Here is a 23,553-nt window from a genome sequence, read left to right on the forward strand (position 1 = left end):
TTTTCTTTGCAGTTATTGTATCAATTACTTCAGATTAATCGAATAACCGAGACGCGTGTGTGTGTGTGTGTGTGTGTGTGTGTGTGTGTGTGTGTGTGTGTGTGTGTGTGTGTGTGTGTGTGTGTGTGTGTGTGTGTGTGTGTGTGTGTGTGTGTGTGTGTGTAGCTTGCGTGGCGGGCATGACGGGCAGATGCAGTCTGTTCGGGCGACACCATGTTCATACATTTGACGGGGTTTTGTATGAGTTTCCTGGGGATTGCAGCTACCTGTTGGCTGGGGACTGTCAACACCGCTCCTTCACCATACTGGGTGAGACTACACTACACAATTGTATTTAAATTCATGAATGTCATAATGTCACAATAAGAGATGCCATAACATTGGGCAGTAATTTGCCCCAGCACATCATCAGTCTTTGGACACAACCCTTCATTTTACCTTCAGCCATTTAACTTGTGTCAACCACAATTACAGTGTGTGCTTACTGTTTGCTTTTCAAGTTCACTGTGGTAAATACTGTATTTATATCTGACTGTGTCTGTCTGTGTTTGACCGTGACTATGAGTTTTGTCTATCTGTGTCTGTGTGTCCATAATTGTGTCTGTGACTGTCAGTCTGTCTGTATCCATGTCTTGTTGTGTTTGTGAGTCTGTCTGCGTCTGTGTCTGACTTACGTGTGTCTTATTGTGTCTGTCGTACTGTATCTGTGATGGTTACACGTCGGCATGTTTCTGACTGTGTGCTGTATGTTTGCAGGTGACTTTGCCCATGGGAGGAGGAGCGGCGTCACTCTGTTTCTGGGGGACGTCTTTGAGCTGCACTTGTCTGTGGATGGTCGTCTCTCACAAGGAGGAAAGAGGTACGCAGTAAAGTCTTCCATGTTGTTCATTTAACACTGAGGGTGTACAAATGTAGCCAAACATCTGTACACTCTCAGAGTTACTTACAAATGGATACATAAAAAAAAAAAAAAAAAAAAAACGGTTATTGCATAAAAACATGACAAATCAGTAGCACTCATTCTTGTTGACCAATAGTACAACATACTGTACAGCTCACTGGTGCAGGGGATTGGGAAATTCTAGTGTTTGTGTCTTTTTTTGTGTAGGCTCTCCCTGCCCTATGCATCTCATGCCGTGTTCGCAGGCCAGGAGCTGGGCTTCTATAGGCTGTGGAGCGAGGAGTTCGGCTTCACCGTTACCATCGATAACGCCGCCAACGTCGCTGTGACGCTGACCAAACAGCATGACAACCGCACCTGTGGGCTGTGTGGCAACTTCAACTCCGTTCCCACCGATGATTATACTGCTCAAGAAGGTACAAATAGGGGAGGGATATACAAGTGTGTGACTCTGCTAGAGCCAGACCGATATGTGGGTTTGGCTGATTCATAGGCCACTTATATAGACTTCTTTGATGACATCGGTATCTGCAAATAAAAACATGTATCAGTGGTCTCGGACTCTCCAAAATCTAGCATGGGACCCATAAAACTGGCATTGGTTTGCATGAAGCAGTGTGAGTGTGTCAGACAGTGTTTGTGTGGGAGAGAGGGATGAAAAGAAAGTCTAAGTGCGTAATTACTGGAATTTAGGAAACGATCTGAGTCACCGCACCGCTCACCAGCAGGAAGAGTTGCAAGCCATAACAGGAAAAGATAACGAGGAGAAAGTAAGCAAGAGAACGGTGGAGAGGTCTGGGTCAGATTAAGAAAGAATCTGTCAATTTGAGGTTGTTTTCTGTCTGTGTGAATTTGATTTCAGGTTTCCAGACTGAGGACAGTTATGACTTTGCAAATTCATGGGTGATGAAGGGAGCTGGTCAGTCCTGTCGACGTGTCGCCCCTGCCAGCCAGACTTGTAACAGCACAAAAGACACCTCAGTGGTGAGAGGGCCAATCATGTTCATGTTCTGTGTGTGTGTGTGTGTGTGTGTGTGTGTGTGTGTGTGTGTGTGTGTGTGTGTGTGTGTGTGCGTGCGTGCGTGCGTGCGTGCGTGCGTGCGTGCGTGCGTGCGTGCGTGCGTGCGTGCGTGTGTGTTTGAGTCTGTTCAAAAACCCAAAACAACATATCACAAAGACGAAACATTGACCTTCACTAGCTGAAGACCAGCTAGTGAAGGTCAATGTTGTGCTAAGCTGTCAAATGTGAGACTAATTGGCTGAGAAATATGTTTCAGCCAGTTAGTGCACCATCACTATGAACTGCGAGGACCGGAGTTCAAACCCAACTCTTGTTTTGCGTACTGTATCTATTCACTCTCTCACCTTGGTTTACTATGTCTCTACACTCCTCTAAAGCCGAAAAGTAACTTTAATAGCCACAGCCAAATACTATTCATAATGGAAATGTATTCTAGCTACCTCATGTAAATAGTGAACAAGAGAATATCTAGTACATACACTTAATTCCCTGGGGAAGCACACACATTCCTCTTTAGTCACTTTAGTGTCTCATCTGTTCTCTCGTCTTGTCAGCTTTTATAATAACGAGGCAAGAGAAGTGACCCTGACACTCTCCTTGTCTGCATCTGTTCGTTCTTCATCCTATCAAAGAGCCATCATCAACTAGTCTTCTTATAGATCTGCACTTTAAAGTGTTAATTTACCATAGCTCTGAGATTGTACAAATGTTGCATTTTGCACACTCTTTGAGTTGCGAATAATTTAACACTGGGGTTTTGACTGTGTGTGTTTATCTGGTATTTTTAACAACAGGAGAACCTAAACTAGTTCTTGATTGTAAGATGAACAATCCCTCTTTTGGAAAGTACACTGATGTCATGATAAAGGCCACAATGACATCCATTGTGATATACTGAATCTCATAGTATTTTCAGCTGGTTCTCTCCGCACCATTGGAGAGAACATGGGCTTATGCAAACTATTTTTATCCACTTCCCCAAATACTGTAGCTGTCTCAAGGCTGGTAAGTCCCTTGTGTATGTGGTTTCTTCATTTGTGAAATAGTTATTTCTATTGATTTGCACTGTGGACATGTTTGTGTGAACCTTACTCTATATCACTGGGCATCCATGGCGGAAAGCCAATTGTAAAACTCCAATAAGTTTGTGAAAAGCCACTGGATCCATCACAATGATGAATGTTAACAATAGTCATAGTTAATTTGGGGTTTACACGAAATGTATCTCCTGTGTGTGTATTGATTTGGAATGAGCGATTCCTGTCAGCAATTACAATGTTCTGAAAGTGGCATTCAATCATATTTCTTTAATCACAGCTAAAAACAATGAATGGATCTGTGTGTGTGTCGCACCAAATTCTAGGCCCTGGGTACAAGGATTCACTGCGGGCCCCCCATGAATGTTCTTCTTAGGGGGAGGGGGTTTGTCCCATTTAGACTGGAAACGCATTATTACGCATTATTTTGTGCTTTAACTATTGAAAAATAGCAGATATACAAGCTCACAGCGCGGCACCGAGTGCCACGCTGCGAGCTTGCAGATCTGCTATTTTTTTAAATTTGTGCAAGCCTTTGAATATTTCAAAAAGGTTTTTTGTCAGTGGTGCTCAAACCTTTTCATGTGAAGGACCCCCAATGCAAAATGATATGTATTTGGTTACGGACCCCCATCTCAAAATATTTAGTTCCAGGCCACAAAAAAATGTCAATAGCTAAAGTATACAATAACTAGGGCCTGTCCACCTTGGGCCCTAGTAACTCAGTCCCACTTTTCCCCCCTTTGTGATGCCCCTGTGTACGGCATGTGTTCAGGAGGTGTCCAGCTGTGGTGTCCTGCAGACCTCCAGTGTGTTTCTGCACTGTGCCCACCTGGTCTCTCCAGAGGCCTTCCTGGCCCTGTGTGAGGAGGAGGCGTGTCACTGTGGCCAAGGGGCGGGCAAAGACTGCCACTGCGCCATCCTATTGGAGTACGCACGGACATGCCACGCCCACGGGATACTGCTAAAAGGCTGGCTGGAGGAGAGCCAATGCTGTAAGTCCGACAATGTGTTTGACAAGCCATTAAGGCCATGCATGGGTCATAATGCTTGTGCGTGCAGCCGTGCGCGCGGGCACACATGTGTATGCTGTGTGTGTGTGTGTGTGTGTGTGTGTGTGTGTGTGTGTGTGTGTGTGTGTGTGTGTGTGAGAGTGTGTCCAAATTGACCATGGGATTTTACTATGCAGCCCCGCTAAGTGTCTAATAGGAAAACTGGCCCTGTTTATCCCTGTGACCCAAATACACATGTGTGTCTGTGCTTCTGTCCACAGCCCCCAAGTGTCCCATTGGGATGGAGTACAAGGAATGCAGCCAGTCATGCTCTACCACCTGCCAGAGTCTCAACATCCAGGAGGTGTGTAAGGAAGAGTGCGTCGACGGCTGCACATGCCCCGGTAATACGCAACCCCTTCACACTCCTATTCTCCATCAGTTTCATCCTTGTCTGTGTCTTAAGGTCTCCAAACATGTCAAATAACAGTATCTACGTGTCCGTGTGTCAGTGGGGAAGGTACTGGACGGAGACCGCTGCGTGGAGGTGTCCCAGTGTTCCTGTGTGCACATGGGCAGACGCTTCCCTCCAGGATCAAGCATCTCTCAGGACTGTAACACCTGGTGAGTGGTTGTCAAGAATACATACATGTACACTGTACATACCAGCATAATTGAAGCTTCAGCGTTGGTTTATGCAGGACACGGGAGTCGCCTTGACAAGCTGTAGTCAGCTGTCAGTCAGCTCTGTTCTCATTCCCCATTCTCATATCTGCTGGTCATTACGTCACATGACTGCCATACTCCAATCAAAGCTTCGGAACATTCACTGCTAGCTGCCTCCTCCTCCGCCCCAGCCTCCACCTTTGCACGATCAGTCTGGCTAAGCTCAAATACTTGTGATTTTGTCTGACTAAGTTATATGACATGTATTAAGCTGTATTCCTTTTACGCAATAATGGTTAAATTTACTTTGACGTGAGTGTTCCTGACTAAAATAATCATCGACGCATACGGTATACTGTTACTGTACAGTTCATAACATGTTTTCAATCACTATAACCAAGTGTTGTTTGTCTCTGTTATTTCCAGTGTGTGCCGTCACGGCTCGTGGGAATGCACCAATGAAGGCTGCCCCGGTGAGGAAGAAAGATGTGCTCACTGTTTTCACTGACTCTGGATTGTTCCTCATTATTCAGTCATTGTTTCCGGCATTGTGGAAGCAACCTTTTGTCTGTACCGTGTTGTAGGAGAGTGTTTGGTGATGGGGCAGGCTCACTTCAAGACCTTCGATAACAAGTTCTTCACCTTCACCGGACAGTGTCAGTACCTGCTGGCCAGAGACTGCACTAAGGGACAGTTTTCGGTCATCATTGAGACTGTACAGGTATTGCCTGTAGTATGCCGACTTAAATGCAGTTCATGTCTCTCTATCTGTGTTTTCACAGTCATCAAATTCAATACTCAGGATTTGACAGTGCTATGCCTTGTTTGTGCTGTGCTTCAGTGTGCAGACGACCAGGATGCCGTGTGCACCCGCTCTGTGACTCTCACCCTGCCCTCTCTGGACAACATGACAGTGAAGCTGAAGCATGGAGGCATGGTCTCTGTCAACGGCATGAACATCCAGACCCCCATGCTACATGGTAATGTCATAGGATTTAAGGCTGCGATACACCAGGTCTTTCCAAATTTCAAAACACCAAATGAGGGATTTCACAAATGTTTTATTGTATTACCTGACCTGTCCACATTTTGCCAGATTTCCAAGTTGCATTGGGATTTACATTGGTCTTTTCTTAAGCCATTGTCTTTCTCCCAAAGCGTGCATTTTGTTTTACAGGTCATCTACACATTCAGAGTTCAGTCCAGTCGTCAGTGAGTGTGAAGTTTGGAAATGATCTTCGTCTGGACTGGGATGGACGGGGTCGGGTGCTCTTAAAGGTGGAACAAGTTTACATTGTTGTAAATGATTATTGATGCCTGAAACCTGGATAACCCTAATAACGTTTTGTTGCCTTCTCCAGCTGGGAACAACGTGGGCAGGGCAGACCTGTGGTCTCTGTGGGAACTACAACGGTAACCAAGGTGATGATTTCCTCTCCGCTGGACTGGTTGAGGCCCAGCCTCATTCTTTCGGCCAATCCTGGAGGATCAACGGAGACTGTGACTCCACCCACAGACCTGAGGCTGACCCATGTGCACTCAATCCCAAGAGAGGTACTGAGTTGTAGGGATGGGACGATATGAACATTTCATGTCACGATTATTGTGACAAAAGAAATTGCGGTTTACGATATTATCGCGATAATCAAAATCCATTATCCTGGGGTGAAACATTTGCCAAAAAATAGCAGATCTACAAGCTCACAACGCGTCGCAATGGTTGTAGATCAACTATTTTTTTGCAAAGACATTTGATAGAGAGTGAAAAGACTATATTTATTTCACTGATTTTATTGCCATTGATGACAACACATTCACCACTCTGTCGAAATGTCAAAACCTCATGCGGATTCATGCTTACCTCCTTGCAGATGCACTGTCCTTGTAATGTATCATTGCCCACACACATCAACACCAATCCTGACCGTGTACAACATACATTTTCCTTGTCATTTCTTAGTTCGTTTTGCGGAGGAGGCGTGTTCAGCGATATTGTCAGACGCATTCAGCCCATGCCACTTCCTGGTGAACCCGGCTCCTTTCCAGAGCTTCTGTCGCTACGATGCGTGTGCCTGCATGAACGGCGAGGAGTGCGTCTGCTCTGCTCTGTCGGCCTACGCCGCCGCCTGCTCCGCCAGAGGAGTTCTGCTCAACTGGAGGTCCCCCTCGCTCTGTGGTAAAGCCATCAGAGCACACGTTGTCACTCTCACACAAATAGACAGAATGAGATCAGTCACGTGTGCTCATGGAGCGCTCACACACGCACGCACGCACGGATCAAGACCCACTTGATCCCTTAAGGCATGGTCAGATGGGTGGGGTGCATGCATTTTCAGAGCATGTTTATTTTAATGATCAATCAAGTGATCTGGGTGGGAATCAAGCGCTGGTTTAAGTGGTTAACCTCCAACCTTCTTGTAATACAACAACATGGATTATTATCTATGCTTGTTTACCTTGATGGTGATCATGATGACCTGAATCGTGATAGATGAATTACAATATTTGCACTGGTTTTAGTTGTATGAAGTACTTATTTATTTGATTAGATTTTTTAAAGAGTTTTGTAGGATATACTGTATGTAGTATTGTAGGATGTCCTTTCTGTCTTTTTAAATGCTGACCCTGGGAGCTGAGCTCCAAGATTTCCTACGCATTCGTGCAAATGGCAAATGAAGTCTATATTCTACTCTATTGTGTTCCAACTAACCGCTAACGGCAGAGATGAAATGCACTGGAGGCCAGGTGTACGAGGCCTGCGGCAGTGTGTGTGAGCGGACGTGTGGCTCTCTGTCCGGGGCGGAGGCGGGCTGCCTGGGGGAGAGGGAGCGGGGGTGTGAGGAGGGCTGCTTCTGCCCAGTGGGACAGTACCTGAGTGACTCTGGAGGGTGTGTGACGGCCGACCGCTGCACCTGCCTGCATGACGGACAGCTCTACCAGCCCAGCGACGTCTACGCTGACCACAGCAGCATCTGGTCAGTGTGTTGTGCATGCGTGAAGATGATGTTTGCAGTGGTAGAAAATGTACTCGGTTGTTTTACTTTTTACGTATCAATACTGCAATATAGAAATACTCTGTTAGGGTGCCCTCACACCAAAATACCTATGAGAGTGGAATCCACGTTCCGCCAATGCATTTCAATGAGAAGGGAGCGTTTTTTACAGAAATCCTCTGCTGGCATGAAACCGCTTCACTCTCATTGAAATGCATTGGCGGAACGCGGATTCCACTCTCATAGGTATTTTGGTGTGAGGGCAGCCTTACAAGTAAAAGTGGAATTCAAAATGTACTTAAAGTACCCAAGGTTAAAGTACAAAATGTTTGAAAATAGCAGATCTACAAGCTCACGTTGCGACACATTGTGAGCTTGTAGATCGGCTATTTTCAAATGGCCACGGTATAAGATAGGGCTAAAGTGGTTTATGTATGTTTTATAATACCGTATTATAATTTATATCTGAAAAGTAACTAGTAACTAAAGTTTTCAAATAATTGTAGCGGAGTAACAGTACAACATTTGCCTCTGAGATGTAGTGGAGAAGTAAAAGTACTGAAAACTGGAAATACTCCAGTAAAGTACACATACCTCAAAATGTATGCGAGGTAATCTTGTCCATTCGCCCGACCCGACCAGGGCTCCAAACTGGAGCCGCGATTGGTTTTAACAATTATTCCGTTTATTTCGCAGAGCTTCGAACACACGTTTGAAATCTTGTCCGTCTCGCCAGACTTCTGAATTTGCGCACCCTGCGTTTTGTAAATAATAATGGCAGTGTCCTGTGAAAATGACACTGTGGAGGGACTACTATCAGTGTGTACGACAGACGACGGATTGTCATCATAACCAATCGCTCCCGTTTGGAGCCGTAGTCGGGTCGGGCGAATGGACAAGAAGGCCAGAATTCTCCTTTAATATAGAATCGAAATAAGTTCAACCACTTTAACCCTATAATACATCCAAATACAAGGGGGTCCTTATGAAAAGGTTTGAGAACCACACTGCTACAAGACTTGTAGCTTAATACAACTGTTTGTCATCATTGTACAAACTGTACTGTACACTAATATGAAATGTTTCTTCCTTGCTTTTACCTGTGTACATGTGTCACTCTGAACGTGAGCGGACATATTTGTGCAAAAACTAAGAATGATGGGTGTTACTCTGTGTTTGTGTAGCTACTGTGAGAATGGTGCCATGCGCTGTAGTTCCAGTGAGTCTGGTGAAACCATGCTGTCGGACCTCTTCTATGACGACGCAGACGGAGTTGCACCTTCCAGAGGTACTGTGTGTTTGCTGAGATACATTACATCCCTGTTACTGAGTGTTAAATGTTTGTACTGATAAGTGTAGTCTGCAGTCCATTGTATGTGTTGCACTACATGAGTGGACATAATGGTCAATGTGTCAGTAATCTGCACTCATTTGCCATCATATATCTCTTCCCTAAATCTTACTCTTACTTAAATTTTTTTGAACCCAGGTCTCCCACACAAGAGAATGCTTTTTTACTCTTCTATCAGAACTTAGCGTACATTTTTCATGTCTATTGTTCTTCCACAGATCGGCGGTCAGCCCCCTGTCCCCCCCCACTGACACGGGTGGAGTGTGAGGCAGGAGAGAAGGGCTTGGAGTGCGCTAGGACCTGCCAGAACCTGGACCTGCCCTGCCTCAGTCAGGCCTGCATCCCTGGTTGCCTCTGTCCCTCTGGCACTGTAATGCCTCATATATGTCATGCAATAAAAATGACTCATTTTCAAAATCATATATGTATTAATATGTATGGGTAAATACAAAAGTGAGACAGGGGACACTCGGGTGGGACAGGGGTTCCTGCCCACCACCGCAGAGAATAGGGGTTTGCATCCTCTGGAGCATCCAGCTTGGCCAAGTGTTCCGACAAACACAATTGGCCTTATTTGCGGGAGGGAAGTTGGAAGGAGGGGAGGGAGTCCTTTGTCGCTGCTCTAGCGACTCCTGTTGCTTGGTCAAGGGCACCTGTTAGACGGAATAAGGTGAGGAATAGGGTGTTTTGATGCATGCGCTACATCCTCCCAGTGAAGCTCTTCACTGTCAGGTGAAAGGAAGAGGCAAGCGATTCGGATAGGTTTCAGTTGACCATATTCACCTGGCGGCCATGTTTGAAATTTGCATTGAAAACTGTACCTACATAGGGTGGCATTTCATTGACTTGACAGGATTACACAAGTATGAGAAAAGATTTGGCATAATTGGGTAAGGACAAAGAAAGCGAGATTGTGCATGCCAGAGACTTGCCTCTCACACCCTGAATGATCACATGATTGATTTCAGGTGCGCCACCGGAGGGAGTGCATCAAGCCAGAACAGTGTCCCTGTTACCATAACAACCGGCCCTATTCTGCAGGACAGAGCATCTCCATGGATTGCAACACCTGGTAAAAAAGGATGGCCTGAACATGAATGCACATGCAGTTAACTGATATGATACAGTATATCCAGTATATCTGCATGTGGCTCTAATGTGTATGCCTAACCATGCTCTCCCCTGTGCAGTGTGTGTGAGAACAGGAAGTGGGTCTGCACGGAGAAGGTGTGTGATGGGGTGTGTCGCACGGTCGGGGAAGGACACTACATCACATTTGATGGACTCAAATACTCTTTTCCTGGACTCTGCCAGTATGTCCTGGTGCAGGTAAGAGACCAAGTGAACTATGTGGATTATGTAAGGCACGTGTGACTTGGAAGTCAAAACATTAAATCTCCTTTCTCCATTAAATCTCCTCTCTCTTCATGTTCTGCCTGTCTCTCCCTCTCAGGATATGTGCAACGGAGAGGACGGTTCCTTCAGAGTGCTGGTGGAGAACGAGGCCTGTGGCATTGTGGGACATCGTTGTGCCAAAGCACTGACGGTCATCTACAAGGGAGGAGTGATTACTATGCAACACGGAGAGGTACTGTAACCTACACTCTCGTGGGCGCGCACACACACGTGTACACGCGTGCGCGCACACACACACACACACACACACACACACACACACACACACACACACACACACACACAATCAAAGACACACACAAATTGAAGACAAGGAGATATGCATGTGTGTCGTGTTTGAGCACAGGTGCGTCTAGTCGGCGACCTGGCCAACTCGGGAACGATGTAAATTGGGAATGAATGCCCCACCCTTTAATGCAAACCCCATTATACCTGTTGTCATACGACACGTTTGCCTGTGTCCATTTATGCCCATATATGCAGCTATCTATCTGTTTGCATCCACTAGCCCTTACCCGTTCAATGATATGAGCTCCGAAATGATGTGCAGTGGGTGGGTTATGGGATGTGCACTGTGCACACAGTATATGAGGGATGGAAAGTAACTTTAACTGGTGCTTGCATGATAATATGTAGGAGCATCAAAACCACCACAAAGTGTAAGTAACTCCGTCTGTCTGTCAGTCTGTCTGTCACACCTCACACGTCACACTTTTTCCCTGCTTATATCTCCGCAACCGTTGCCCCGATCCATGCCAAATTTTGCACACACGTTCCTTGGCTGCAAAACTACAACCTCCAAGGACCCCCAGAGCTCCAGGGACCCCCAGGTCCCTGGGGGACCCCCAGATGTAAAAAATGACCAAATGCGCAAACATGACCAAATGACCACCCCAACGGGGCTGCTCACGGGGAATTCCCGGGGACCACCGACTCCTGGTGCTCCAGAACGGATGCAAAAGTGGTGGCGCCCCCAGTGGAGGACCCCCTACACTGCAGCTCACATAAAATGCCGTAACTCCGGCTAGGAGCGACCGGGACAGCCGGGGCCGGTAACTATTCGTCCGCCTTGCCGGCGCGGAGACCCCACCCCTCATTTCTCACATGGCCCTCTTCTAGCGCCACCATGAGGCCGATTCTTGCAAAACACATTTTTGGACACTGCTCCTACAATTTTCGCCCTAAAATCACGCAAATCGGTACACAGTATGTCTACACTCATCCCATCAACATGAATCTGTCCCATATAGCGCCACCTCCAGGCCGATTTTTAAAAACACATTTTTGGACACTGCTCCTACAGATTTTGCCCTAAAATCACGAAAATCACTACACAGTATGTCTACACTCATGTCATCAACATGGATGAGGAAGATTTTGGCAAAACACATTTTTGCCCTATTTGTGGAGATAAGTGACCTACGGTCGCTTATCTCCCGATTAGGGAGCCTTACTGGTATGAGCATCAATGTAAGAAATACCCGTTTCGTTTAATGGCTACAGAGATACTGTGTACCGATCTGCATGATTTTTGGACAAAATCTGTAACAGGGCCAGACAACCGACCCCCCCCCCCCCCCCCCCGCCCGCCTGCACACACACACACACACACACACACACACACACACACACACACACACACACACACATACACATATACACACACACACACACACACACACACACACACACACACACACACACACACACACACACACACACACACACACACACACACACACACACAGAGCTGGCTAAACATGTTGCCTCATGCTAGATGCTGAATAGATATGCCTCAAGCTAGATGCAGAATAGATATAGGTACACCATAAAAAATGCTAATATACAGCATATGATTTGTGAAAGTGACAAACGGGCTTCACAGTTATGTCAGGTGTGTTCATATGCTTATGGTGATGCGATTTCAGATCAATTGCTCCAGCCACTGAGGAGAAACGCTGTGACAGACACTCAGACACTCAGACAGACAGTCACTCAGACATTCCGAAAATTATATGTTTGATGTTATGCCCATATATGGAGATCTCTGTATCTGTCTGGCTGTGTCCCTTTTATGCCCATATATGGAATCTCTGCCCTTTGGGCGGCCAAGTGTCTAGTCGGGTGCCGGCCTACTCGGGAACGATGTACATAGGGAATGAATGCCCCACCCTTTAATGCAAACCCCCATTATAACTGTTGTCATAGGACCCGTTTTGACCATCTGTTTGACTGGGTCCATTTATGCCTATATATGGAGATATCATGCCCATATATGGAGATATCTGTATGTCTGCGTTCATTTTATGCCCATATTAGGAGGTCTCTGTATCTGTCTGTCTGTGTCCCTTTTATACCCATATATGGAGATCTCTTCCCTTCAGGCGGCCAATCGTCTAGTCGGGGACCGGCCTACTCGGGAACGATGTAAATAAGGAATGAATGCCCCACCCTTTAACGCAAACCCCATTTATCTGTTTGTCTGCGTCCATTTTATGCCCATATATGGAGATCTCTGTATCTGTCTGTCTTCATCTTGAGCGGTATACGCAGCCTGTTTGCTTTGCCACCCGTGGGGAATGATGCCCCTCCGGTTGTTAGGCAATACCCATCATACCCGTTGTTCGGTTACGTCATACTGATGACATTCAATACGTAACCATGGCATTTTTTGTTGACTCGTGTGGCGTACGTGATGTCAGAGCCTTTTATGAAGTGATGTCACAATGAGTCAGCGCTTGTGCCGATTTTCTCCGGAACAGCCTGATGTCAACAATCAGCCCGGCCTGGCACTGCACTCCGCGCCGCGGCGGGGAACGCGCATGCCGAATCTGAAGCCGGTGGGACGAACGGTTCTCAAGATACGCGGATTACAGACAGACACGCACGCACGCACGCACGCACGCACACACGCACGCACGCACGCACGCACGCACGCAGAGACTTCTCGCATTTATAGATAGATTATTATTATTATTGTGCAGATGGTGGTTTTCACTGTTTAAAGTTGAAAGGGTTTTCTCCAGTGTGGATACGCTGGTGGATTTTCAGGTTACCCAACTGACTGAAATTCTTGTCACACAATTTACAATAGAAAGGTTTTTCTCCAGTGTGTATACGCTGGTGAATCCTCAGGTCATTTAAATGACTGAAACTTTTGTCACATTGTTTACAACAGAAAGGTTTTTCTCCAGTATGGATACGCTGGTGACTCTTCAAGTGATCTAACCGACTGAAACTGTTGTCACACACTTTACAGTGAAAAGGTTTTTCTCCAGTGTGGATACGCTGGTGAATTTTCAGGCTACCCAACTGACTGAAATCCTTGTCACACAATTTACAATAGAAAGGTTTTTCTCCAGAGTGTATACGATGGTGAATCTTCAGGTCACTTAAATGACTGAAACTTTTGTCACACTGTTTACAACAGAAAGGTTTTTCTCCAGTGTGGCTACGCTGGTGGCTCTTCAGGTGGCCTAAGTGACAGAAACTCTTGTCACACTCTTTACAGTGAAAAGGTTTTTCTCCTGTGTGGAGTCGCTGGTGACTCTTCAGGTTACATAACACACTAAAACTCTTGTCACACTCTTTACAGTGAAAAGGTTTTTCTCCCGTGTGGATTCGCTGGTGACTCTTCAGGTAACCAAACTGACTGAAACTCTTGTCACACTGTTTACAGATGTGTGTTTTCCTATAGGTCAGCTGATGTGTCTTTACTTCTCCTGGTAGAGTTAAAGTCTTGGTAAAGTTTTGATGACTTTGGAAAGATTTTGGTTCATCTGTGTCTCCTTGTTCCTGGCTGGTTACAATTCTGGTGATTGGCTGGAAGGATTCTGAGGGGATCTGTCCATGTATGGGCATTTGGCAATAGAGGTCGCCATGGCTCGATTGAGATCTGAAGTGTGTACAATCAGAACAGCGGACCTTAGTCTGGGAAGATTGAGACCCCTGCACTCCTTCCTGGAGTGGCGGTTCATCAAATCTGCATCTATACATGGACTGTGATAGGGACAGAGTTTTAGGTTCTGTTGGGTAATGGACAATGTATTTATTCTCTCCTTCTCTCACAACACAGTGTCCACAAACTAACCGGCTGGTCTCTGTGGAATGAAGTTAATTACAAATATTCTCAAATCTTATACATGCTGAGCTCTGATCTGACCTCACTCACAACACAACCGGTTGCCGTACATGCCTGACAACACCGTTGAGCGCAGGCTGCCGCCCCTCCATATTTGGGCTAGACATCACCACCATGATGCAAGAGATCCACGTAGATGCCACGCAGTTATTAGACCCAGTTTATTTATTTTCATCATTCCGTAATTAGGGTGGTTGTTATAGGCAGCACACTATTAGCCTGATAAATCAGTCCGCACATTACCACCCCCTGTTGGTGGGTAGTGAAACGTAGTGTGTGAAAAGTCTGACGCTTGCAGTCAGGCAAGCACACTATTGTATTCGGTCCGAGGTTTTTTTTGCCAGAAAGTGAACCTGTGTTTTGTAAACTTTTTGAGTGATTGTTGTAAGGCTATACAACAGCAAAGTGAAGCTTTTAGTCATGCTTCACTTGACATCACTATATATACTAGTAAGACACCTCAGGGCGACATGCGACATAATCCTAAAGGGCGAGGTCGCATCATTTGGCCAGTGATGTATATTGGACCAGTTACCCATATATGGAGACCCCTGCATGTTAGACACATGTATTTAATAATTTAGCATAAAGTAAAAATATTACAGATTGAATGATAGAATGTGATACAGAGTCTCCGATACAGAGTCTCCAGGCTCAAACTACGCCTCCCTTATCAGCAACAAGTTGTACCGAGGCCAGGGCACGAAGTCTGCACACTCGCTATCTTTCTCTGAGCCCTTTTTATACAAAAAAGTAGGTCATCTTCAGTGTTGGGGTAACTTCCTCATCCGCCACTCGCCGACCTAACTTATGCCTTTCTCCGGAGGAAGGTTTCTCAAGATACATGCAATTTCTCAGAATAGGGAAGGACAGAGCGAGACAGAGACCACAACAGCGGACGCAGGTGCAGATTGCAAGCTACTTGCAAACTAACGTTTGTCTCGCCGATGGTTAAAAGTTAAAACTCAGACATTTTGTTCTTTAAAGCTGCTTTCACCCTTCCTGTCTGACGTGAGTCACACGCAGGCCTTTCTTCAGAGTACAATTTGTACTTTTAACCTTCTCATTAAGTGGAGTCAAGTGCATGACAGCAAATAAGCACAGTATATTTTTCTTAATGATTGCATAGGTTATTGATATATTATTTTTGGTCTTTAGTAGGCAGCAATTAACAGCAATGAAGCATCTTTAAAGCAACCGCATAATCTTATTTAAACAACTACAGGTAACAACTAAAGCTTTAAAGGATGTCAACGCTAAAAAGGATATCAACACTTTCCAACATTGAAATGTTGTAAAAATGTTAAACTTGCATTGTATGTATGTACATGTGATGATCACAAAAAAAGATTTGCCTGTAGGTGAGGATGAAGAGACCAGTGCTGCAGGGCACAGAGGTGGAGATCGTTCGCTCTGGCCAGTTCTACGTTCTACTGCTGGGGAAACACATTTCCATCAGCTGGGACCAGGGAACCAGACTGCTGGTCCACATCTCAGCCGATTACAGGGTAATCATTTAAGGCTTACGACAGTGATTCTCAACCATTTTCATTTCAAGGACCCCCAGTTGTGTCAGAGTTAAATACGCCTGCTCAGAGCAGTTAAGCATACTGTATCTAAGAAATAAAGAAGTTAATTGTATTTGGCATACAAAAAATGCCTCTACTGAATCATGTACTTCATTTGGGCATCACTTACCGGTATGCCAGGGCTCCATCGGGCATCACTTCATCATCAACGCAGAGAATGTTCCCTTTTTAATCAATGAAGGGTGCTCCACTGCCAACGTTAAGTAGCGCCACAAGCCAGTGACCATGGCCCAATTGGCCCATGTGCCCACTGCCCACATTTAGTTACACTCTTCCAGCACCACAGGTACTACTGTATACAAAACCACCACACGTCTTTTGTATTCTTTACCTATCACTGTGAGTAGGTGTGGGTGTGTGGTCTGTACTTACCTGTCACTGTTTGTAGGGGCGGGTGTGCGGTCTTTGTGGGAACTTTGATGGGAACATCAACAATGATTTGATGGGCAGCAACAAACAGTTGGAGGTGGATTCTGCTCACTTTGGAAACTCCTGGAAAGTCAAACCCAGCTGTGCCGATGTAACACAGGTATGTATAATTAGCCCTTTTTGCTTCTTTTTACAACAGTAATGGTACACTGGATAGATTCATTAATTCACAGGCTAACAGGCTGATTGAGCAATGTGTATTGTATTACATGAATTCTAATGCTATGTGTGTGTGTGTGTGTGTGTGTGTGTGTGTGTGTGTGTGTGTGTGTGTGTGTGTGTGCGTGTGCGTGTGTGTGTGTGCGTACGTACGTGCGTAGCTGGACACTCCATGCGGTGACAACCTTGTGAAGTTGGTAACAGTTGAGCAGTCCTGTCGTATTCTCACCGGGTCCCTCTTTAAGGAGTGCAACAGCCAGGTGAGTGTTACCATAGGTCTTCTACTGAAGTATTTTGTCCCTTGTGGTCACTTTTTAAATTTATAGGGTGTAGGTTCTTGATACTGTAGATGAAAAGGACAGAAAGATAAACCAGCTCTCACAGATACTTTAAGTAACTTACAATAATATATCAGGGAGCATTAGCAGAGACAGTATAGCATAAATCAGTTTTTCCAAACAGTGCCCATACAGCCCACTAGTGGTCCAAGGCATAATTACACTTGGTCATGGGTTTTAAAGTGCTTAAAGATATGTATTAAAATATACTTTATATTACATATAAAGCATATAAAATATATGTTGTACATTTGATGCGATGTCGTGCACCGAAAGCTCAATTCACTCTGCAACGTGTTGTGAGTTGTAGATTACTATTACTACCAGACTATCTTCGGTGCGTGACACAGCCACGTAACTAATTATAAATACGACTTTCAGGATATTAATATTATTATATATTCATTTTCAATGATATTATTATTGTGGGAAGGTTGCGTGTGGAGGTCCTTGAGCATTGTCTGAAATACATTAGTGGTCCAGAGCTCAGAAAAACTACTGGCATAGAGGAGATAGAGCGTTCTATCAGAATGGGGAGATTTGGAACACTACCGATGATTGCGCCGACTATGCTGTCAGCAAATCAATGCACCTTTCTCTGCATATAAAGTAATTCTGCCAATCAAAGACTAGTACTGAATGATGTTAATCTCCTGTATCACAATGTGGTGGATGGTGGGTGCATTTGCCAGTGTTCCTAAATATGAAATGTAAATAAATAATGTATGTATGTCATTTGTATTCTATCCTGTATGTCTAGGTGGACCCAGAGCCATATGTGGAGATGTGTGTGGAGGCAGCGTGCTCTTGTCCATCAGTAGGCGACTGTGTGTGTTTCTGTGATGTCATCGCAGCCTACGCTCAGGCCTGTTCAGAGGGGGGCGTGTCCATCCGTTGGCGTTCCAATGATCTATGTCGTGAGTGTCCTATCATACAGGCTCAATAGTAACATACCGACACTGTATAGCTGCCGGGCACAAACCTCCTATCCTCATATTTTATCTTTTTGTGTTTATTCGTAAATTAACGCTCTACTACTTGATCATACTACAGCGACACTCAAAAGTAGCAAGACCGCAAGCTCATACTACAGCGACACTCAAAAGTAGCAAGACCGCAAGCTCATACTACAGCGACACACAAAAGTAGCAAGACCGCAAGCTTGTGATGCGCTTTGAGCTTGAAAATCTGCTAAATTATTTTTAATTTGAATTCTGCAAAGTAAAAGTTTTGGACATGAGACGATATCATCTACCATACTTCCACATTATATTCTCTCTGGGATCATATTATTAAAAGTTAAACATTTTATAATCCCAGGTAAAATGTCAAAATAACATACAGTGAAAAGTCCTTAGCAGTACTTAACCACATTACGGTAACTCTGGAGTTCCTATTTCGGTCAGAAATCCCTCCACACGTAGATTAGCTTGTAAATTGGCTATTTTGACCAAATATTTCACCCAAGAACAGGGACGCTGGCATCCATGTGGTGGACTATGGGGTTGTCTCTAAGAGCAAAGAGACACTGCAGCTTTGATGGCTTCATAGCTTTGTTTGAACAAAAGGAAAGAGCCTATATAATGTACGGTATGTTTGTATATTTCTCTTAGCAATGAGCTGTGATGAACTGAACCCTAGAGGCCCGGGTGTAGCAGGGGAGGAGTTGTGCCAGTGGAGGTACAACACCTGCTCCTCTGCCTGTCCACTCACCTGCCAGCACCCACAGCCACTACCCTGTCCACTCACCTGTGTGGACGGCTGCCATGCCTACTGTCCCCCAGGTACGTCACAATGGTCGGTAACGTAATAACACTCGTTTTAACGGTCTAAAGGAAGTTCCTCAATGAGTGTGTGTAAGTGTGTGCACGTAGGTGTGCACACAAATCAGCATGGCCTTATCTGAACAAGCTATCTCACTGATCAGAAAAGGAAATAGACAGATATGTCAGCGTGTGCAGCTCACATACAGGAAATGCAAAACCACCCGCAAAACGTTCAAGTGCACCTCAGCAGTCATTTCCACCAATGTTATTCCTTCTTTAGGCAAACCAAGTGATAATATAATTTTAAGCCTATATCCTAAAGTGAGTTGTTCAACATACATTACGTTCTATTACATTTCCATATGTTCAACACAAAACATACGTCTTCTCTTCTGGGGGGCCCTGGCACAAAAGCTTTTCAGGATGGGGGTCTGCGGCCAAATTAATTTGGGGCTGGGGGAGAGAGTGGTTGGAGTTGGCCTTGTCGCTCCCCGGGAGGTTATGTTTCCCATAGGATGGGAGTGCTGACTGGAGAATCATAGACAAACACAAGTGTTTCATATGAAACACCTGTTTGTTAAGATTCGGAAGGAAGCTTGAGAACCACTGCATACAGTACACTGTATGCAGTGGTTGAGAACCACTGCATACAGTACACATGCACTTGCAGCCAATGATGATGAGTTAACTCCTCCTCTTCTGTTACCTAGGCCAGCTGTTGGATGAGGTGACCATGCGTTGTGTTGACCTGTCCCAGTGCAAGGTCTGCATCCATGAAGGTCAGAGGATCTCCCATGGCAACAAGGTCATCCTCAACCATGACGACCCCCAGCACTGCAAGATATGGTAATTCTGTAGGATGTGGTTTGTGTTACTAGTAATGTCAACCAGACAGCCGAGGTGGCACGTGAAATGTCCTGTTGTGGCTCCTCGCAATTCATGCACAGGCCAGGTGACTTATGATACAGACATCCCACTGGTAAATCATCAATATACGCATATGAGGAGATTAAAATCATTCTTAAAAGGGCCTCATAATCCTGGCTAAATTAAAATAGTACCCATATACCCTCGCATCCCTATTTTGCAGGGAACTTTTGTCCATTTTGGCCATTTTAAATGAAGCGATTTGGCAGAGAGGGAAAAAAGATTGGACCAAATACAGAGCCAACCCTGGTCAACTATTAGTTTAAATAGTTAATACAGGTTTGTGCAGTCTCTGACATTCACAATTTTCATCACATTATAGTCCATGATTTCATGTTCAACGCATAACTATTCATACAGGTATCATTGAAAATACAACTGAGAATCATTGTTGTGCCACCCTCAGCATCCACAGAGGCTGCAGGCCATTGATTGGTTCATCTTTGTGTTTGAACATCTCTCTGTGTTCGCTGCAGTCACTGTGAGAACAACACTCTGGCCTGCGAGGCTTGTCCCCCCACGGGCGTGTTCACCACCGCCGCTACCACCATGGCCTCCACCACCTCCGTCTACGAGACCACCGCGGTGCCCGAGGGCTCCTGCGACCGCAAAATGGACCTGGCATTCCTCTTGGACGGCTCGCAGGCGCTGTCCGAGGACGAGTTCCAGACGGCGAAGCAGTACATCCTGGATATAGTGGAGCGCTTCCGCATGGGCTCAGCTCACACGCGAGCCACCGTTCTGCTGTTCCACTCAGGAGTCAAGACCTACGACCTGCAGGTAGACACAAGCACATACTGAAGGACCTTGATCAGTGTTGTATAAAGTACTCAGATTTTATACTTAAAGGCCCGCTGTCAGCCCCGAAATTATAATAGTATGATACAATAGGTCATGTGGTCTCTCTCCCGTGTGGATCCTGAAACAGTCTGAAACTGTCTCAGTGTAATCTTCCCAACAACAGCTGACCAGTACAGTAAGTAGTCATACAGTCAGGCTATACAGACAATTAATTTGATTGGCTTATAATTGCGCATCCCCACAATGACATCATAAAAATATTAACTTGTTTTTTAAGATGATTCTTAAAGTAACAGTAACCCTTTAGGTGACAGGCCCCCTTTAAGTAAAAATATCAATACAGCAATGTAGAAATACTCTGTTAGGGTGCCCACACACCAAAATACCTAGAGTGGAATCCGCCAATGCATTTCAATGAGAGTGAAGCGGTTTCATGCCAGCAGAGGATTTCTGCCAAAAACGCTCCCTTCTCATTGAAATGCATTGGCGGAACGCGGATTCCACTCTCATAGGTATTTTTGTCTGAGGGCACCCTTACAAGTGAAAGTCCAGAATTTAAAATGTACTTGAGTAAAAGTATGAAAGTATTGGCATCAAAATGTACTAGTAAAAGTGCAAAATGTTTGAAAATAGCAGATCTACAAGCTCACAATGTGACGCGTTGTGAGCTTGTAGATCGGCTATTTTCAAATAGCCAAGGGATAAAATAAGGCCAAAGTGGTTAATGTATGTTTTTTTTTATTTGTTATTATAATTTATATCTGCAAAGTAACTAGTAACTAAAGTTTCCAAATAAATGTAGTGGAGTAAAAGTACAACATTTGATCCGAGATGTAGTGGAGTAGAAGTAAAAGTATTGGAAATAGGAAATACTCAAGTAAAATAAGGTACCTCAAAGTTGTACTTAAGTACAGTACTTAAGTAAATGTACCTCGCACAGATTCCAGTACAGCCAGCTAGGCAGCACGGGCCGCATTAAACATTGTGCGAAACAATGCATTATTGATCCAATTTACCATAGATATTGGCTTTTTGTTGCTGACCCTTTTAAAATGAGTGTCACAGCCAGGACCTCCATTCTAATCTTCATTCTTTCTCTCTCTGTCTCTCTCTCTCTCTCTGTCTCTCTCTCTCTCTCTCTCTCTCTCTCTCTTTCTCTCTCTGTCTCTCTCTCTCTCTGTCTCTCTCTCTCTCTCTCTCTCTCTCTCTCTCTTTCTCTCTCCCCCCTCCCTCCCTCCCTCTCTCTCTCTCTCTCTCTCTCTCTCTCTCTCCCCCCTCCCTCCCTCCCTCCCTCCCTCTCTCTCTCTCTCTCTCTCTCTCTCTCTCTCTCTCTCTCTCTCTCTCTCTCTCTCCTCCTCCCTACCTGCAGGTCCAGAAGTGGCTGTTTAAGAAGACCGTACACGACCTGCGCTACACAGGCGGGGGGGCAGCCTTCCTGGACGAGGCCGTCAAGTACCTGGCCATCAACATCTACGACAAGAACAAGCGCGACGACGCGGGCCGCGTGGCCGTCATCCTGACGGCCAGCGCCAACCCCCGGCCCATCCGCGCCACGGCCAAGATGCTCAGGAAGAAGAGTATCACCACCCTGACGGTGGCCCTGGGGCCCGGGGTCAACATGGCGCAGATCAACGAGATCACCAAGGCCAACCCGGACAACAGGGCCTACGTGCTGAGCAGCACCAGGGAGCTGCCGGACCGCCTGCTGGAGGTGTCCGACTACCTCTGCACCCGGGGGCCTCCCGGGGGGGCCACCACCCCCAGACCCACCACCAGGTCAGTGTTGATTTCGTCGACTAAAACTATGACGAAAAATGTTTGTTTTTTCACTGACGAAAACTGAATAAAAACTAAGCTGTGATGACTAAAACTAAGACTAAATATATTGGGGAGGGACTGGTGGAGAAGAGAGCCATTTTATGTTTGGTTGCTCTCCGGTGTTGTGTGCTGAAAATAGCAGATCTACAAGCTCACAACGGGTCGCAGCGCAACGCGTTGTGCACGCAACCAAGTGTAAAATCAGTCATTACAATGCCATCAAGGCCTGCCAAAATACATTTTAGTCGACTAAATCAACTGTAGATTTAGTCGCCTAAAGTCTTATGATATTTAGTCGACTAAAACTAGACTAAAACAAAAGCTTTTCGGGTGACTAAATTATGACTACAACTAAATGACATTTTATTCAAAAGACCATGACTAAAACTAAATCAAAATTTGCTGTCAAAAACAACACTGCACCAGGTTAACCACCACCACCACCATGGCCCCCACCACACCTTCCCCCCCGGAAACCCCCGCTCTCACTACCCTGGCGGGCCCTGTCGCTGAGAGAGTCACGGTCAAAACCACGACAACCCCCACAACAGCCTCCACAACAGCCTCCACAACAACCTCCCCCGGTCAGCAGCCCGTCGACGTCACCTTCGTGGTGGAGGGCTCCGACGCGGTCGGAGAGGCCAGCTTCAACAAGTCCATCATCTTCCTGGAGGAAGTGATCTCTGAGCTGGCGGAGAAGCAGGAGTGGGTGACCATCACGGTGATCCAGTACTCGGTGACCGTCACCGTGGAAATCAGGCGCTGGGAGGTGCGGCGGCAGTGGCAGCTGCTGCGAGAGCGTCTCTGGCAGATCCGCTGGCGCGGCGGGAACAAGACCAACACGGGCACCGCCATCAATATCGCCCTGGAGCAACCTAAACCGCCCTCCTCGGGCACTTCCCCTCCCCAGCTGGTCTTCCTGGTGACGGAGAACCCACCCACCGACACCGTGGTTCGCCCGCCGTCCATGAGCAACCAGACGTACGTGTACCCCATTGGAGTTGGGAACAAGGTCCGCGAGGTGGACTTGGAGCAATTCAGTTACCCGGATAGGCCCACGATGGTGGACAGCTACAGCAATATGACCTACGTGATCGAGAAGATCGTCAACATCACACGCAACACCGTACGACCCCGCTTTCCCGATCTAGGGCCCCCAACCACCTTGCCCCCGACGACCACCACCTTGCCACCGACAGGTAAACATG

General features: G+C 45.9%; 1 protein-coding gene across 1 annotated transcript in view; it reads left to right on the plus strand.

Moving 5' to 3' along the window:
- vwf (von Willebrand factor) overlaps nt 1-23,553 on the plus strand; it is a gene marked incomplete at its 5' end in the record, with an annotated part of 44,672 nt that overhangs the window by 828 nt on the left and 20,291 nt on the right. The window contains 28 exons of the mRNA XM_080736920.1: nt 166-309; nt 757-859; nt 1,109-1,317; nt 1,764-1,885; nt 3,735-3,954; nt 4,233-4,355; nt 4,464-4,575; nt 5,044-5,090; nt 5,202-5,338; nt 5,459-5,597; nt 5,795-5,895; nt 5,979-6,171; nt 6,578-6,793; nt 7,340-7,592; nt 8,795-8,898; nt 9,180-9,331; nt 9,930-10,033; nt 10,152-10,290; nt 10,415-10,549; nt 15,880-16,026; nt 16,496-16,636; nt 16,857-16,955; nt 17,794-17,950; nt 18,647-18,817; nt 19,510-19,645; nt 20,203-20,506; nt 21,897-22,303; nt 22,772-23,544. Coding sequence (XP_080593046.1) covers nt 166-309; nt 757-859; nt 1,109-1,317; nt 1,764-1,885; nt 3,735-3,954; nt 4,233-4,355; nt 4,464-4,575; nt 5,044-5,090; nt 5,202-5,338; nt 5,459-5,597; nt 5,795-5,895; nt 5,979-6,171; nt 6,578-6,793; nt 7,340-7,592; nt 8,795-8,898; nt 9,180-9,331; nt 9,930-10,033; nt 10,152-10,290; nt 10,415-10,549; nt 15,880-16,026; nt 16,496-16,636; nt 16,857-16,955; nt 17,794-17,950; nt 18,647-18,817; nt 19,510-19,645; nt 20,203-20,506; nt 21,897-22,303; nt 22,772-23,544 — 5,088 coding nt within the window. The remainder of the gene's footprint in view (nt 1-165; nt 310-756; nt 860-1,108; nt 1,318-1,763; nt 1,886-3,734; nt 3,955-4,232; nt 4,356-4,463; nt 4,576-5,043; nt 5,091-5,201; nt 5,339-5,458; nt 5,598-5,794; nt 5,896-5,978; nt 6,172-6,577; nt 6,794-7,339; nt 7,593-8,794; nt 8,899-9,179; nt 9,332-9,929; nt 10,034-10,151; nt 10,291-10,414; nt 10,550-15,879; nt 16,027-16,495; nt 16,637-16,856; nt 16,956-17,793; nt 17,951-18,646; nt 18,818-19,509; nt 19,646-20,202; nt 20,507-21,896; nt 22,304-22,771; nt 23,545-23,553) is intronic.

The sequence above is a fragment of the Nannobrachium achirus genome (genome assembly GCF_963921795.1).
Source record: "Nannobrachium achirus genome assembly, chromosome: 11".
Lineage (NCBI taxonomy): Eukaryota > Metazoa > Chordata > Actinopteri > Myctophiformes > Myctophidae > Nannobrachium > Nannobrachium achirus.